At 42.2% G+C, this 16,586-nt stretch overlaps 1 protein-coding gene across 1 annotated transcript in view; it reads left to right on the forward strand.

Annotated features, from left to right (window-relative positions):
• Nucleotides 1–16,586, forward strand: part of ADAM23 (ADAM metallopeptidase domain 23) — a 105,683-nt gene that overhangs the window by 41,847 nt on the left and 47,250 nt on the right. The window contains 8 exon segments of the mRNA XM_066621966.1: nt 1,017–1,089; nt 1,687–1,754; nt 4,236–4,301; nt 7,649–7,720; nt 10,155–10,321; nt 11,183–11,267; nt 13,185–13,275; nt 15,291–15,342. Of these exon segments, the coding sequence (XP_066478063.1) occupies nt 1,017–1,089; nt 1,687–1,754; nt 4,236–4,301; nt 7,649–7,720; nt 10,155–10,321; nt 11,183–11,267; nt 13,185–13,275; nt 15,291–15,342 (674 nt within the window).

Consider the following 16,586-nt stretch of genomic DNA (forward strand, 5'->3'; position numbering starts at 1 on the left):
AATAGTCTGAGAAGGAAGAAAATTGCTCCAAGTGTTGTGATAAGAGTTTTTTCTCCTGGGTGTTTTCAAAAATTTTGGAACATGGTTATTGCTACATTGTATTTGGACCTGACTGAAGCCCCTTCGGTCCCAGCCAAGTCCTCCAAACGTACAGACTGGCTTTTCACTCAACTTCTTCCTCAGCTTCTTCCCTTTTTGCCCTTTGAGTTCCCCCATTTAAAAATGTGTGGAGTGTACTACATTCCTTGCGTGCAGAGCCAGCCCAAATTTCTGCCAGGTTTGGAGAGTTATATTTCATGTTGTGCACAAGACAAATGTTTAAGGAAAATAAATCTGTAATTGAATTTTATATCCTGTGGTATCATTATTGACATTTGAATTATTTTATGAAAATACCATACTCTTATGTATGTTGATAAATATATAATATGATAGTGAAGCTTCAGGTGTAGTATTTAGACAAAGCTGTAAAAATGTTCCATATGTTAGAACAACGTACAGGCTTAGTCTCGTTATTTGCAAGGGTTCTGTTCCAAGAACTCATGTGGATGGCAAAAATCGCATTAAAGCAAATTCATTTGAAAAACAATGTCCCTTTGCTAGGCAATTTAAAAACAGCCTTGCTCACCTTTGTGACGTAAGACAGTGTCATTAGGCAGACAATCTATCAGTCTCTCTCCAGGCCCTTCAAAAAACTTCACTCTGAGCCAGCGACCCCTCCCTTCACCCAGAGCAAAGTGATTATCTTTCTTTCCCATACTCAGGGAGGGGTCGCTTTGTCTTGGGGTGAAGCTGTTCTAAGTGCCTGAAGAGAGAATGATTGATGGATTGTGCGCCGGCTGCCCTCTTTGCATTAACGAAGTTATTGTTTAACAACTTTTTTCCTTTAATTTAAAGGCCCCTTCTCATCACATTGATAAAATAGCGGGTGAAAAATCCACGAATGATTAGGTTATACCTGTATGCTTAAATTTGTATCACTGATATGATAAGCACATTTTTCTCTCTTGTTCCAGAAAAGCATGGGTAGGCCACATATCATCAGGAGAATACCAGGAACAAATACCTCCAAGGAATTGGAAGAGCTCGGTATGACATTATTTATAATCTTTAAAAAATCTCAGAATTATTAAAGCTAAAATACAATTAAAAACAAATTAAGTGTAACTTTTTGTTGTAACAAGTATCTCATCATACTGATGGAAATTTATGGTGGAATACTACACTGCTATCTAACACAAACATGTTTAATTTCCATGCACTAGTATGTTATTTTCCCCAGAGAAATGAATTTTGGACATATCTATTCTGAATTGATTTTTAAGGACTTTTTCTCTGCTGCCTCCTCCACCTAGTGCAAATTATTGCTAGACTCAAAAATAATTGATTGATTAAAGGCCCAATCCTATCCTTGAGATCCCTTAATGAGGGGTTAATAATAAGAATCCATAACTTCTAGCTTTGCTAAAACCAAACAAGATTGATATTACTCAAGTAAGTAAATCATGTCAAGAGGAGATCCAAATATCCTGTCCACATTCTCAGGTGTCAGCCACTGAACCTCATCCAGTAATCCCTAACAGGAGAACTACTTTTAATTTTCGCCTCTATTGTTACATGCTTTGTACTGTTAAAGTTTAATTTAATAAAGTTGAAACTTCTTATTACTAATTTTATCTTCTATAGATACTGGCTCCACTTCTGAATTGCCCTTCTTGTCTGAATTGCAATCACTAAGAAGAAGAAAGAGGGCTGTGAGTGTTATGACGTCAGTAATGCCACACAAGATCACAAGATTTTTGCTTTTAAAGTACACAATAAAACTATATTAAATGAAATATTTTTTAAACAGTCAGCTTCCATACCATTATAGGATTTGCAGTGTGACTCCCCTCTGGCCATGCAGTGACCTACCATGGTAACCATTGGGTCTATCTCAATTAGTATCAGGCTTTACTTAAATGGCAGGACATTCTCTGGAGCTGGGTTTTGCAGGACATGATGAAAGTTCCATCAAACCAGAGGATGTGTTGGAACAACTGTGTCAACTGTCTGGGTCATTTTCTTGCACTAGAATAGCAATTTTCAACCCTTTTCATCTCACAGCACACTGACAAGGCACTAAAATTGTCAAGGCACACCATCAGGTTTTTGATAATATTTGTCAAGGCGCACCATGTTCCCAGTGAGGGCCTCATATCCCTATTGGTCCTATTAATAAATGACCTTCCCTCAAATTCCTGTGGCACATCTGTGGACCACTTGCGGCACACTGGTGTGCCACGGCACAGTGGTTGAAAATGACTGCACTAGAAGGTGACCAGTGCTTCGCTAGAGTTGCCAGCCCAGGCAACTGGAAACTATGGAGAGCCATCTAGAAACCATGGGAGTACACAATCCTCTTGGAGTGGACCATCCTAATAGTGGACCTCCTCTGTTTGGAGGTCAGAAGTCAATGAAGAGCTAAGCGCTACCTGCTAGTGATCCCTCTGTGATAAACTCTCCTACCCATGAATAACCTTCATCCTGTCCTGCAAAAACCATGTCCTGTCCCCATGGTTACCATGGTAGCCATGAATTGCTAAGTCACACCTGCAGAGGGGACCCTGGTGCTGATTATTTCAACTGTATCATAGACAGTCTCTCTTGCATTTCCTGACTATGATTATTATCATACAGTTGTGCCAGCATCCCTGTTGTCAAGTGGGGCTTGACACTATGCGAAGTCTCCAAAGGCAAGGGAAAGGTCTGCTCCCATCACCTCCAGAGGCTTTTCTGAGCCTCCCACGGACAGCGCACCTCTGCACGCTGCCTCTGACAGATTCAGAATGTTGGAATTGTGTGAGAGATGCAACTTCCAGTTTCTTCTGGGAAACAGAAAATCATGTCTCTTGTGCAATTGGGGCATTCTGAACCTTGCAGATGTAGCGTGCAGATATGCACTGCCTCTGGGAGGCTCAGAAAAGCCTCTGAAGGCGAGTGGAGCAGAGCTCCCCTCAGCTTTGGAGGCTTGGGGGGTGGGACGTCCTGACCAGTGGTAGCCATCAATGAGTGCACACCTGTATAATTATAATATATTGATCCTGTTAGCTTAAATACAATTACTTGGAAGCAAGCTCAATTAAAATTAGTGAGACTTGTACTTCATTCAAAACATGTTTACTTGAAAACAAATCACTTTTGTTCTCAGTGGGGTTTAAGCTCTTGCAGCAGTGGGGGAGATTGCCGCATTACTTTGTAAAATATACTTTACATTGGTTCATAAAACATTGCAGCCAGCTTATTAAAATTAGATGCCTTTTAAAAATAAGCATTTCAAACATCTTTGTCAGTTGATTAGTTCAACAGTAGACTGGATTTTTAGACTGTCTGAGTTTTTGTACAAAAATTTGAACTGATATACCTGTCTAGCAGGCCAGTCCTGAGCTATCTGGCGCATGGGGCTGCTGCGGCACTGAAAATGGCTGCTGTGGTATCCTGTGCACACTGGGCAGCTGCTAGCAGTTCCTTGGGGGAAGGGGTTTTTCTTCCCCTTCCACCAGGTGAGGGAAGTAGCCCTGCAATAGGGTCATTCAATTCTCTGGTGGCTCTTTAGCTGGCACAGAATCAAGGAGGCCTGTCAAGGGCCGTGCAGCCCAACACGGGGCTCCAGATCCAACGGAACTCAGCTCCACTGGTCCTACCCCGTTCCCTCCCCTGCCATGCCTCCTCTCCACCTTCCCCTCACTTCAGAACTCCACCCGCCCCCCACCTCCTCCCATGCCTGCACTCTGCTGTCTCAGAGGAACACGGACCCAGTGCCGGAGCTGGCCCAGTGAGGGCTCACTCTGGGCTAGCTCCAGCGCTGGGCCCATGGTACTGCTAGCAAGTGTGCCTCATGGCATGTTTGCAACAGTGCGTGCTGGTGGTAAGCCAGCACACAAAGCACAGGATTGGGCCCTTAAAAACATAAAAATTTTTGTTTGTCTTTCCTTTCTGCAGTAACTGCCCTCAAAGTACAGAATGAAGAAAATTTGTACTTTGATTAATTTGGACTGAAATAGTTCACCATAGTTCAAATATGATAGTGATATTATGGAAGAGATGCTGTTTCATATTACTATTTGCAGTGTGACTATGTGCACGTTTATTTGAAGTATGGATCCTTGTGTTCAATGAGTCTTGTTCCAAAGTAAGTTTACATAGGACTTCAGTCTTTGTGAGTTATATTTCTTGTGACTTTTAAAATCTTACAGGCACCACGTAGCATATTTGATGAAATGAAATACCTGGAACTCATGATTGTTAATGACCATAAAATGGTAAGTTGATTTTATTATTTATATTAATGTTATCTAAGTATTGAATTACCTAATAATACTTTAATGTTTTTATCTCTTCTTTACACTTGTAAAGCACTTGTTACTAACAGAGTCAACGTTATAATTCTAACCCTTCTTTAAGAATTGGAAACTCTGCACAGGTATGGGGTCCTTGAAGGTAGGGCAGAATACAAATATGATTATTAATAGAGCAAAGACCAAATTAGTTCCTTTGTGTCTACTGTTAAAGGAATCCAGGAAGAGGGAACACCTGAATCTGGCACTGCAATGCCACAGCACACTGGAATACCTGGCACAGGAATGGATGTGCTAATGGCCTCTCTAAGGCCATGGTATACTGGCAAATTTTTTAGTGCAGGAGCTTGTGATGATAGCCTCTATAGCCACACATACCATAGCCATGATCTCACTAAGACTATATCAGTAAAATAAATTTCTTACATAGTGTTCCTTAGAGTGAGTGATAAACCGATGATTAATGTGCCACATGGAGCCTCAGGACCCAATCCTCTCCAACTTTCCAGCACCAGTGCAGCCTCAATGCAGTCCCAAGGTAAGGGAACAAATGTTCCCATACCTTGAGGAGGCCTCTGTGACTGCCTTCCCATCACAGGAATCAGTGCATATCCCATTGGCACAGCAGCACTGGTACTGGAAAATTGAATAGGTTTGGGTCCTCAACTGGGTGCCCTTTATTCTTGGAGTTTTGCTACAAGAAATCTAGTGTAACTTCCCGAGCCCACTGTGCTTGAAACTCATATGGCTACTCTCTTGGAGTTGCCAAACATCTTTTCTCCTTCCCCACCCTTCCTTTTTTTTTTAACATCCACCCTAAAGTTAACTTCTGGTCAGCCGCAGGCCTCCGCAGCCCTGTGCCCAGGGTAAAGCTCCGTGATGGCTTCCCTGCGAGCTACTGCTACCCCCCGGGCAGAAATCCGCCCCCCCCACTCACTAGAGGCTCACGGAGCCTTGCACGACCTCCTCCTGCGCCGAGGAAACCTCTGTGAGGTTCCCCATCACTATAAACTGTGCTTCCAGCAAACCAGAAGCACAGTTTCCACCTCAGAGAGGCTTCTGTGGGGTCCCAGCAGCCGGCGCCTGGAGCATTTGCCCCATAAAACCCTATGCCAGGCACGCAGCTGCTTCTGGTGAGCTATGTGACCATCTCTGAGTATTTATTTTTAACACCCTGAGCAAATCTTAGCATAAAGAGTATAACACTATGTAAACTTTAAAAAATTCAGTGCTACTTTCTTAACAGAAGCACATTCAGAAAAAACAAGTAAGAACATATTTGAGTATTTGATTTCAGTAAGTCTCCAGAGTTTCCACTTAAATCAGTGCAGAAAGCTAGACCATGTAATTTGGAGATGTTCGGAAAAGTTTTACACATGCATTAACAGTGAGGATGAAAAAAACCCACCTGATTATGTAGGAACTGTAACTAGCCTGCGCATACACAGTCACGCTAGGCCAAGCCTGGCGATCTCCTCCGTGGAAGGGGACTTTTGTCCCTGTCATGCAAAAGTGATCCTGAAATCCACCTTTGTCACTTGATAACGTTACCGTGGCCTCTTTCTATAACACTGGCTTTGTCAGGTTTGCGCTTGGTCCCCATCAAACCCACTTCCGGTTTAATTGCGCTTGCCACTTTCTCTGTTTAGAAGCTGCAGGGAGCCCTGCAAGCCCTCCGCGGGGCTCCCCACATCCCCTGAACCGTGGGAGTACGTATGTTTTGTTAAAAAATAGCAGGATCCTGGGGATCGCTTTGCTGCCCCCGTCACTGCAAAGACTTAACCCTGGAATAAATCACCTGGGAAGTTTGAGAACCACTGCTATAGAGGGAGGAAAGGCTTAGACAAGATTATATGATGGGAGCTGTGTGCTTTTGGGGCAAAGCTTTTGGGTTGTCCTGCACTATGGCACCAGGGGATAGCAAGGAACAGCATTGATGTTGTGTACCCAGGAAGCAGGATGGGATGAAAGAAACAAGTTGACATTCTAGGGAAAGAGAACTTTGTGTGGTTGGGAAAAGTAGCTGGGCAGTTAAAAGGGCAGTTGGAAAAGAATGTTGGGGAGAGAGACAGTTTCTATAAGACAAACTGCAGTTCAGAGACTTTAGTAGAAGCTGAGATACATCAAAAGTGTTTCCTGAAGACCATCTGGAAAGCACCACTGAGGAGCAAACCTACTGGAGAATATACTTTAATAGTTAACTATTAACCCTTTGTGAGCTTGGCTAACTGTTGTAAAGCTTCTAATAAAATTACTTAGAAGCAAATCTACTGTGTCAATGTTAATTGATGGGAACCAAGCGCTAACCTGACAAATTCAGTGGTTATAGAAATTTGCCACTGTAATGTTACCAAACAGAAAAGAGGATTTCAGCACTCCCTTCGCATTACATGAAGAGGGACAGTTGGTCTCCCTCTACTAAATAGAAGAGGACACCACTTTAAGAGATGCCTCTTTGCCGGGTTAGCAGGGGTCTGTCATAAAAGGGTGCTGAGGATTGCTTGCAATAAAATCATGTAAAAACAACATAGAAAAGCAGTTAGTTGTCTCTAGACAGGAGAGGCTAGAAAGGTAATCCTGATGTTTAACCATGGACTTTTCAAGTGACAGAAAAATTTTGGGGGGTGAAATGTTTTTTCCTCTACTTTAAAAAACATTTGTGTGTGTGGAGGGGGGAGGTCACAACGTGTTTTTGAGGCATGACTGCCTATGTCTGGGTTGGGGACTTGTGGCCATTGCAGTGGCTATACTGCCTCTTCTAATTAACTGAGGCTTACTGTCCAAAGAGCATGCTAGTTTGTGATTGCTAGTTGATCCAGTAAAAGGATTGTTTCACTTGAGGCTAAGACAACAGGCATAGAGAACAAGCTGCATAAAGTGGCTTCAGGATAACAATTTCAGGACTTAAATAACTTTTGAAAGTGTAATTGATGTGGCAATGTTGCAGTTAAATGTTACGGAGAAATTCGCCCTAGTTTTGTGAACTTCACTTTCATTAAAAAAAAAAATTGTTGATTACATAATGTTAGCATTTCATGTGTCTTTAACCTGGCTTTTACTATCCTCCTGCTCCATTTTCCTGTCTTTCGATTTTTGCTGTATTTTTAGAGATTATAATTGTGTTTCCAATTATGTTAACCATTCTGAAAGGTTTTTTGCTAAATAAGTGGAATGAAACCAAAAAACCAAAAAACACATGATAAATAAACAAGAAAAATATTATTAGTAGAAAAGCTGTTTACTCTATTACCAGGAATCCACAGGAAATAGCCAACATCTTGATTGTGTTATGATTAATGTTTTTCTTTTAGTTCAAAAAGCATCGATCATCTCATACTTATACAAACAACTTTGCAAAGTCTGTGGTAAACCTTGTGGATGCTGTAAGTATTGCCATAATTAATGCAACTAATAAATCATCATGTGACTTTTCGAACATAAGGATGATACAGAATGAAGACAGAAATAGAGAAAGATAGCTTGGGCATTGCTTAGTTTAGGATGTTCCTTTCTTAGACTGTGGAAGAGAAACAAGTGTTTTCATTAAGCAGCCTTTACTAAAGCTTGGCTGAAATCCCCCCCCCCCCATGTAATGGCTCCATTTGTAGGTAATGAAACTAATGTGGCAATTTCAGCCATTTTCTCCAGTGGAAACAGAATTTACTGATATTCTCTCTGCTGCCTTTTGGCTGCAGTTGTTACCATTGCATCCCATGTCCCAAAATAATGTTTGTTAAGTGTGCTCCAGGATATACTGGGGAAAAATGGTGGCTTTTATCAGTGACAGTCATCTCTTTCATCATACTGTCTCTCAGGGCCCCATCCTATCCAACTTTCCAGAGCCGATGCAGCCCCAAGGTAAGGGAACAAACATTCCCTTACCAGAAGGAAGTTTTTGAGTGCTCCCCCACCACGGTATGCAGTGCCCACCCCCTTGGCATAGCTGAATCAGTACTGGAAAGTTGAATAGGATTGAGCTCTCAGAATGTACTTATGTGGCTATAACACCATTCTGGGTATTATTTGACAATAGTGGCAGCCATCAGGAAATGCATTTGGAGGAGGACTCTTGAGTGTGTGCCCCATCCTCAAAATCACCTTCTCCCAAAATGTGGAAGAATTGAGTCAGTTTCACCTTCTGTTTTGCTCTTAAATGTCCTCAAAATATTGGTGAAGGTTCAGCAGCTCAGTCCTAATTTACATACTGGGAGAAAGAACTAAGGTGGCTTTTTAAAGTGTATTGTTTTCTGAATGAGCAGCAGGAGCCAAAGATTATACTAAGGAAAGGTGTTGTGCTTTATGTTTAAATACCGAACAAATGGAGACATGAGCTGCTTCTGGGAAGCCCATAAATGGATCAGAGGACAGGAGAGAAATGGCTTATCTCCACGACAACTTGTATTCAAAGGCATACTTCCACTGAACCTGGGGGTTGCATATAGCAGTTATTGCTGGTAGCCATTGATAGACCTGTCCTCCATAAATTTGTCCAATTCCCTCCACTCATGCCTGAAGTGAGCAGCATGATCTTTATGATTACTTAGGTGAGGTGTCTGCATAATGAGTGTCTTCTCAGCCACCAGTTTTCTCTGCTGGCAATTTATTTATTTATTTAAAGGATTTATGTACCACTTTTCTGGTACTCAAAGCAGTGTACAAAATAAAAGTAAAAAAAATACAAAGATAAAAACATTAGAATAAAACTGTTAAAACACTTAAAAACTGTACAAGAGCATATTAAAATATAAAACACAGACAACATAAAAGCAGCAACATGAATTAAAGGGGGGGGTTCCTAGAAGATTCCTCCCTCCTCCATTGCCAAATGAATCAAGTCAGGGCCCAATCCTATCCAATTTTCCAGTGCCGGTGCTGCTGTGCCAATGGGGTATGCACTGCTTCCTGTGTTGGGGGGGCAGTCACAGAGGGCTCCTCAAATTATGGGAACATTTGTACCCTTACCTCAGGGCTGCACTGTGGCTGCACCAGTACTGGAAAGTTGGATAGGATTGGCCTTTAGTCTTCAAACCCCACTGGAAACCATGTAACAAGGGGGCTGTTCTGAAGTTCCATGTAACTGATTCCAGAGATGTGGTGCCCCAACAGAAATGGCTCTGCACCTTATATCCATCCCCTTGGCTTCAAATGGCAACAGTGCCTTAAGTAAAGCCCTATCTGATATTTGTAGATGATGTGCAAGATTATATGGGGGAAGGTGGTCCTTGAGGTATCCTAGTCCTGGGCTATATAGGACTTTAAAGGCAATCTGCAACACCTAGTAAATAGAAGAGAAAAACTGAATATAGTTTAATCATAGTCTCTTTCATTACATAATGATTTCCCACAGCACATCATAAATGGTAAGTAATGTTGAAGTGAAGATTACCTGGTGGTGACAGGGGCACTCCTGACAAATGGAATCCCCCCGTCTCCACCAGGAACCAAGGTAAGCCCAAACTCCTGATTTTCCTGGTGGAGACGTGGGTACTCCACCTGTCGGGAATGCTCCCTCACCAGGAACAGGACTTACCAAGGTAAGCCCAAACTCCTGATTTATTATGCATAGTTATGATCCTGATTTATTATACATAGTTTTACTTTCTGTTATGCTGCATTTATTGTAAGCTTAGTAAAATATTAATTCTTAGAAAAATTAGAGATATATCAGCTAAGAAAAACTAGATATATATCAGCTAATAATATCCCCATGTTTCCCTCCTTCTTCACTCCCTTTGTCCTTCCTCTGACTCTGATTGGCTAATTGTGCATGTTTGACCCAGTGTTCTACTCCTGTGCCTGTCCTGTCTCTGTCCTCAGATTTACAAGGAGCAACTGAATACCAGGGTTGTTTTGGTTGCTGTTGAAACCTGGTCAGACAGGGATCGTATTAATGTCCGTCCTGACCCAAGGCAAACGCTTCATGATTTCTCAAAATATCGGCAGCATTTCATCAAACAGCATGCTGATGCTGTACACCTTCTTTCGTATGTATTGTCAGCTCTATTTTGTGCACCATCTCTATTTTCCGAAGACCCCTCTCTCATGCTCTTTCTTGGTCTACTTACTTATATTTCCTAGATATCTCAACTACTGCTTAGGGCTGTTATTACACTTCTTAATATATTTATAATGATAATAGAGAAAGATAAACTTCACGATAGATATTGCAGATTTTGAGTCTGTATGGTTGCAATCCTAACCACACTTTCCTGAGAGTAAGCCCCATTGAACGAAAGAGAACTTACTTCTGAGTAGACCTGGTTAGGATTGTGTCCCAAGTTGTTCAAATTAATTTATGGTAGAGAATTTTAAGACAGTATTAGGAAAAAGTTTTGGAGATGGAAGGTGGTAGTCAATGCCCAGTCTTGGTGGTTTATAATGTTGAGTTATTTATGTAGATTTGCAGCTCAAGTGTCTTAGGATAAATCTGGTAAATGCTGTTTGCCCAGCAGATATAATTACAGTTTCCTTTCTCCCATCCCCACCTCTCATTTTTTAAGTTTACCAGCACTTGGCCTAAAAGTTGTGCAGCATGTCCTTTTACTGAGTATGAAAGGACATGCCAAAGTCAAGGGGTCTGAGAAGTGAAGTTCAGCAAAAGGAGGAGAGTCCCAACCCAGCTATATTGTAGGAATTTGCAGGCAGTTGTGTGCTTAGCTGCTATCATGTTCCAGGGAGGATGGAACTCCCTGCATTCAGCACTGGGTCCAATAGGAAAGGTAGCAGTTGCTATCCATACAGTAGATATGGAATAGTCTGGAAGCAGTTGTTGGCAAGAGCATGAATTTTATTACAGAAGAAAGAGAATAACCCTTTTAATCCTTTCTTTATCTTGTTCTTTATAGGAATATCACATTTCATTATAAAAGGAGTAGTCTGAGTTACTTTGGAGGAGTTTGTTCTGTGACTAGAGGTGTTGGAGTAAATGAGGTAACCTTTTCCCTTTTGGAGGGAGGGAGAGAGGGAGACAGACAGAGAGATTAAATAATTCCCTCATCATGTATCTTTTTTTTTTTTTTTTAGGAATACTTCTCACATTGTCTCTAAAAATTCATAGATATCATGAAAGATCTTAGTTTGAAAAATAATTGATCAAAAATTATTTGCCATTTTTTCTTAATGCCAATGTAGCACAGTATGTGTGAATGAATGCTTAATGCAGTCGTGCTCATATCCAGATTAGATGGATGAGGCAGCCCCTGTGTGAGAAGTGAAACTATACTCTCTCTATTACGATTTAGGCCCAGATTTAGGTTAATTTAGGCCCAGACCAGATGTGTAATTTCCTGTGGAAACTACATCTGTGAACAGAACCATGAGTTTCAACCCACATGGGATTTGTAACTACACATTCAGTCCAATGCAGGGGTTTATCTGTAGAAAAAGTCATGCATTCCCTTCTCCAGCACTGTCAATCATCCTTCAGCTATCTTCCTGTGTCTGCATGTATAGCAGCAGCTCGTGCCTGCCAAAAGGAGCATGAGTTTCCCACGGAGGGTTTGTCCTATGGTGACAATAAACTTTGCAAACCATCTCCTGGAAACAATCCAGGATGCTACCTCACCTCCTCTAAGGATTCACAGATACCAGTCAACCATATGAGTTAAAAAGTCAAGGAGAAGTAAGAGAAAAAGTACCAATTATTGAGATGAAGAGTTGGAGCTACTATTGCTGATTTGGCACAATGGTTGCTGTGCACCCAGGGGTAACCCATGCTGATCCACTGACAGAAATAGCAGATGATCTGTCACTCCACTCCCATATTCTGCTGCCTTCCCATCAGCATACATGTGCCAGTTTCACCCAACCCCAGTTTACCAGCACTCTGGCACCAGGCAGAACGCACACACGCAGAGGCTTGGACACATAAGGCCACACTTGAATTCAGCCTGCCCCTGAATTTTTTTTGTTTGTTTAGCTACTGCATCCTCCTCTGAGTTGTGCAGTTGCTTCCCTTGGTCAGTTTAGAAGAACCAGTGAAGGAGAAGCAGCAGCAAGATGATGGCGGGACCTCCTTCTCTGATTTTACTACTACAATCTCTGGCAATGGCATTGGAGGCCGCCCCTACCCCCCGTTCATCTGCGAACTCACTGTCTCTTCTTACCTTTTTCGTCCACTCTGCCTTGGGTGGAGCAGCAAATAGGACTCAGACAAGGAAGCTGAGAGAAGAACCACCCCACTTCCAAAAAGGGAAGTGTTTGTTTCTTTTTGGAAGTGGGATGGCATTTTTCCCAAATTTCTTGTTCCACTCCCATCTGCTTTTCTGTTTCAAAGCGGAGTGGCCAAGAAAAAACAGAAGGCAAGGTGAGGCAGCTTCAGCTGTGACCAATTAGTACTGGGTGCCATCTGCACTATTTGCTGAGGCAGCCTACTCATGTTATGGATGGACTGACCATGTGCGCACCTGTACTTATTCTGCAGGCCAATATATTGAGCTACTAATTAAAAAAAAAAAATACCACACACATTTATGTAGAAGTACCCAAAATAATTTCCCATGCTGTATATCAAAATGCTGTCATTTCTGGAGGTCCTTACTATTTTGGGAAAAAATTGTTATCTTGTTAAAATTCAACTGAGTTGCATGGGATTTTGCATAGTAACAAAGAAAACTGGGTTCATACAGATCCTCTTCATTTCCAGGAAAATGTATTTTGTTTTTGTGTTTAGTATGCCTATTGTGGAAATACATTTGAAAGTAAGCTTAGTTCAGATTAATGGAATTTGTTGCCAAGTTAATGTTTTCTAATCTGGATCAGCTACAGAATAAGTAGTGGAACAGGAGCTTTGTTGTAAATTGCAGGAACCTATGGTAGTTTTGTGTGCTTACTACTTTTTTCCAACAGTATGGCCTTCCCTTGGCAATGGCACAAGAACTATCTCAAAGTTTGGCTCAGAATCTAGGAATACAGTGGGAGCCAGGAGCCAGAAAACCAAGTATGTACTTGGCATAAAATTTCTTCTGTTCTTCTATTTGCACCGAGTTTACAAACATTTTTCAGTTTTGATATTCAGTAATTATAAAGTCTGTATCAGTGGCTCTGGAATTACTGCACATTCTTTTCATGTATTTATAAGCATACTAGCATACACATTTAGCCAGTTAAGGGCGCAATCCTAACCAGGTCTACTCAGAAGTAAGTCCTGTGTTGTTCAATGGGGCTTACTCTCAGGAAAGTGTGGTTAGGATTGCAGCCTAAGTTCTAGTTTTATCCCTTGCCACCAGCACCAATGCAACTGCACCAAAAAGACTCAGACTCTGTCCAGTGATGGGGTGGTGACACATGGGCAAAAGCAAGATAAGTAAAAAAATTTATTTATCTCTGTGTAAACCTCTGGGTCTCTTCAGTCATATGCCATCTCTTTTTGTGGTGTATGTCTGAGGAGGGGAAAGGGGGAAGAGGTTTCAAAATGAGGGGATAAGATCTGGCATGGGCTATTACTGCTGGATCCACCCCTACTCGCCTCCTCCCCACCCCAAGGTTCCTTTGATGGAATACCCCAGTCTGCCCCTCACTGCTGACGTACCAGCACTGGAGGCTCAGAAAGGTTGCTGCTGCATAGGTGGCACCACTTGCTATTTCCGCCAGCAGTCTGACAGCTCATTTTAGAATGTCAGGTTTTGTGATGCCTTAAGTCAGGCTGCAGCAGTGGCGGTCCTGGGGGGAGCAGGGGGGCAAAAGCCCCAGGCTTGGCACCTGTGGGCCTTGTCAGGGCAGTGCCACAACGCTGCCTCCTCCTGCCCTCTGGATCCATTCTGCAGGCAGACGAAACACCATGCGGCATTTGGGATTGTTCTAAAAACCTTCTGAGGCCTCTGAAGATACTGTTTAAGAGTGCTCTGGAAGCCTCAGAAGGCTTTCACAGCGATCCCGAATGTCTTGTGGAACTCTGAGCGGCTAGATATGTATCCCCAGGTGGGGGGGGCTGCATTGTGCTTCTGCACCCCAGGATGATACAGGGCCAGGTCTGAAACTGGACTGCAGTGCTGTAACACAAGTTCCTGAAGCACAGCCCAACCATAGTATTTTCAACACTACTTTCATTAATTAGTCAAATTATAATTAATATTATATTTGTGAGGAGAAGTGAAGCCTATAATTGTTCTATAGACTAAATTTTTGGCTATTGTTCTAATTTGGTTCCTCACTTTGTATTTCTCTTCAACCAGATCATAAAGTTTTCTTTGTCAGAACTCAGGTATTTAGAATAGGCTGCTAAAGAGAGTGGGCACCAATTCAGAAAAAAAGAAAGAAGGGAACCTTCATCATGCAATAGAGATGTATTTTATTGAGCCTAATTTGTTTAGAATGAAATACTTTTTCAAGGGTGCTCAGAGTGATTCTGAGACAATATAGAAGTTTTCTTTGTTTTAAGTAGTGCCACAATGAAGAGACAGTTGAATTGCACTGAGCTCATCTGCCATATACTTTTGAGGCTCCCTCTCTTACTGTTTCTGGAATAGATTGTACCAACACAATTCCAGTGCAACTTCACGACATTAACACAACCAAATGTGCTGGCTCTAATATTAAAGACTGGGCTGTTAAAACATTTTTATCATAATGCAGTTGCCTACTTAAATTGACGTTATCTATAGGTGGGAAAATCTGTTTTATACATGTTATTTATCCTAGATATAGCTTTTTGGGAGGCCCAATCGTATCCTATTCCAGTGCCGATGCAGCCTCACGATAAGGGAACAAACATTCCTTGAGGAGGCCTCCATGACTGTCCCCTCACCATAGGATGCAACACACATGCCATTGGCATGGCTGCCCCTGCACTGGAGATTTAGATAGGATTGGGCCTTTGTTCATCTAATATAATATACCACACTGTGAAAGCCAAACTACTTCCTTCATTTCCATTTTATGGAAGAATTTATTTTTATTGCTCGTGTATTATTAACAACTTTCCTTCTTTGTTTTCTGTTTTTCATTTTGTCTGAGAAGAATGTGACTGCTCTGAATCCTGGGGTGGATGCATCATGGAGGAAACGGGGTCAGTACCTTAAGCTTACAAAAACATTTTGAGTTGCTCAGAACAAATTAAGAACCTTTGATTAAACTCATTTTCACAGAGCTACATATGGCAAGATTTATTTATACAGGTATTTATATACCGCCTTTCTTTGGTTGTCAGATTTTCATCAGACTTTAATCCAAGGCGGTTTACATAGGCAGGCTGTTTTAAACCCCTGTAGGGATTTTTACAATTGAATAGTTCTAGTCTTTCATAGAACTCCTCTTTCCAGCTGGATTCCTTCCCGGTCTGGCCTCTCTCTGGCCCTTCGCCTGCCACGCTCCACTTGATGGCAACTCCTCTCTGTCACCTAGGATACACTTTTAATGTGTAAGAGCCCAATCCTATCCAACTTTCCAGCACCGATGCAGCTGTAATGCAGCCCTGAGGCAAGGGAACAAATATTCCCATACCTTGAGGAGTCCTCTGTGAGTGCCTCGCCACCGCAGAATGCCACACACACTCCATTGACACAGCTGCATCAACGATGGAAAATTAGACAGAATTGGGCCCTAAGCAGGCATCCTTGTCATAGTTTGAAAAAGATGCCATATTTAGCTGGTAAAGAACTGCTGTATTATAATATCAAGTTCTGTTGCATATTGTAATTGGAAGAAAACTAAGATAAGTATTGATAAGCTCATAATTGAGGTTTTTCTTTCTTTCCTTCCCAGAGGCTGCCTGGCCTCCAGTGAGTCTCCTCAGACTTACTCCGTATATTTTGCTCGTGTAAGTCCAAGGAGACTCAGTGTTTTGGGGGCAGTGAAAGTAAGATAAGATCTTAGCAGGTGATATCCACTCCCTGCCTGGCCTGCTTCCCATCCCGAACAATCCTGCTCTCATGGGGATTTGGGAGCTGTCTGTTGTGTGTGCAGGACCTCTGGTGCAGGTGGCCCCAAAATCCATGACAGTGGTGTGGCTTTTGCACCAGTGTCCCAGGCTTCACAGTGATGGATCCCCAGATCTACCACTTTAAGGCCCCCATAGGATTGGACCATCATTGTGTTAACAGATGCTTACTCTAAAGCAGCAGTTCTCAAACTGTTAGTCCAGGGCCCAACAGTGGGATTGTGACCCAGTTTTTGGTGTTTGCAAAACTGACAGGGCAGATTAGGCTATGTGCATCAAAGGTTAAACAAGCTGCTACTTGCGGGGGCACTGCTGCCAATCAACATTATAGCCACACCCTTTGGCATTTATAAATCAGTCAGCAGTCTCTAGGG

Source organism: Tiliqua scincoides, chromosome 1, assembly GCF_035046505.1.
Source record: "Tiliqua scincoides isolate rTilSci1 chromosome 1, rTilSci1.hap2, whole genome shotgun sequence".
In the NCBI taxonomy this organism is placed as follows: domain Eukaryota; kingdom Metazoa; phylum Chordata; class Lepidosauria; order Squamata; family Scincidae; genus Tiliqua; species Tiliqua scincoides.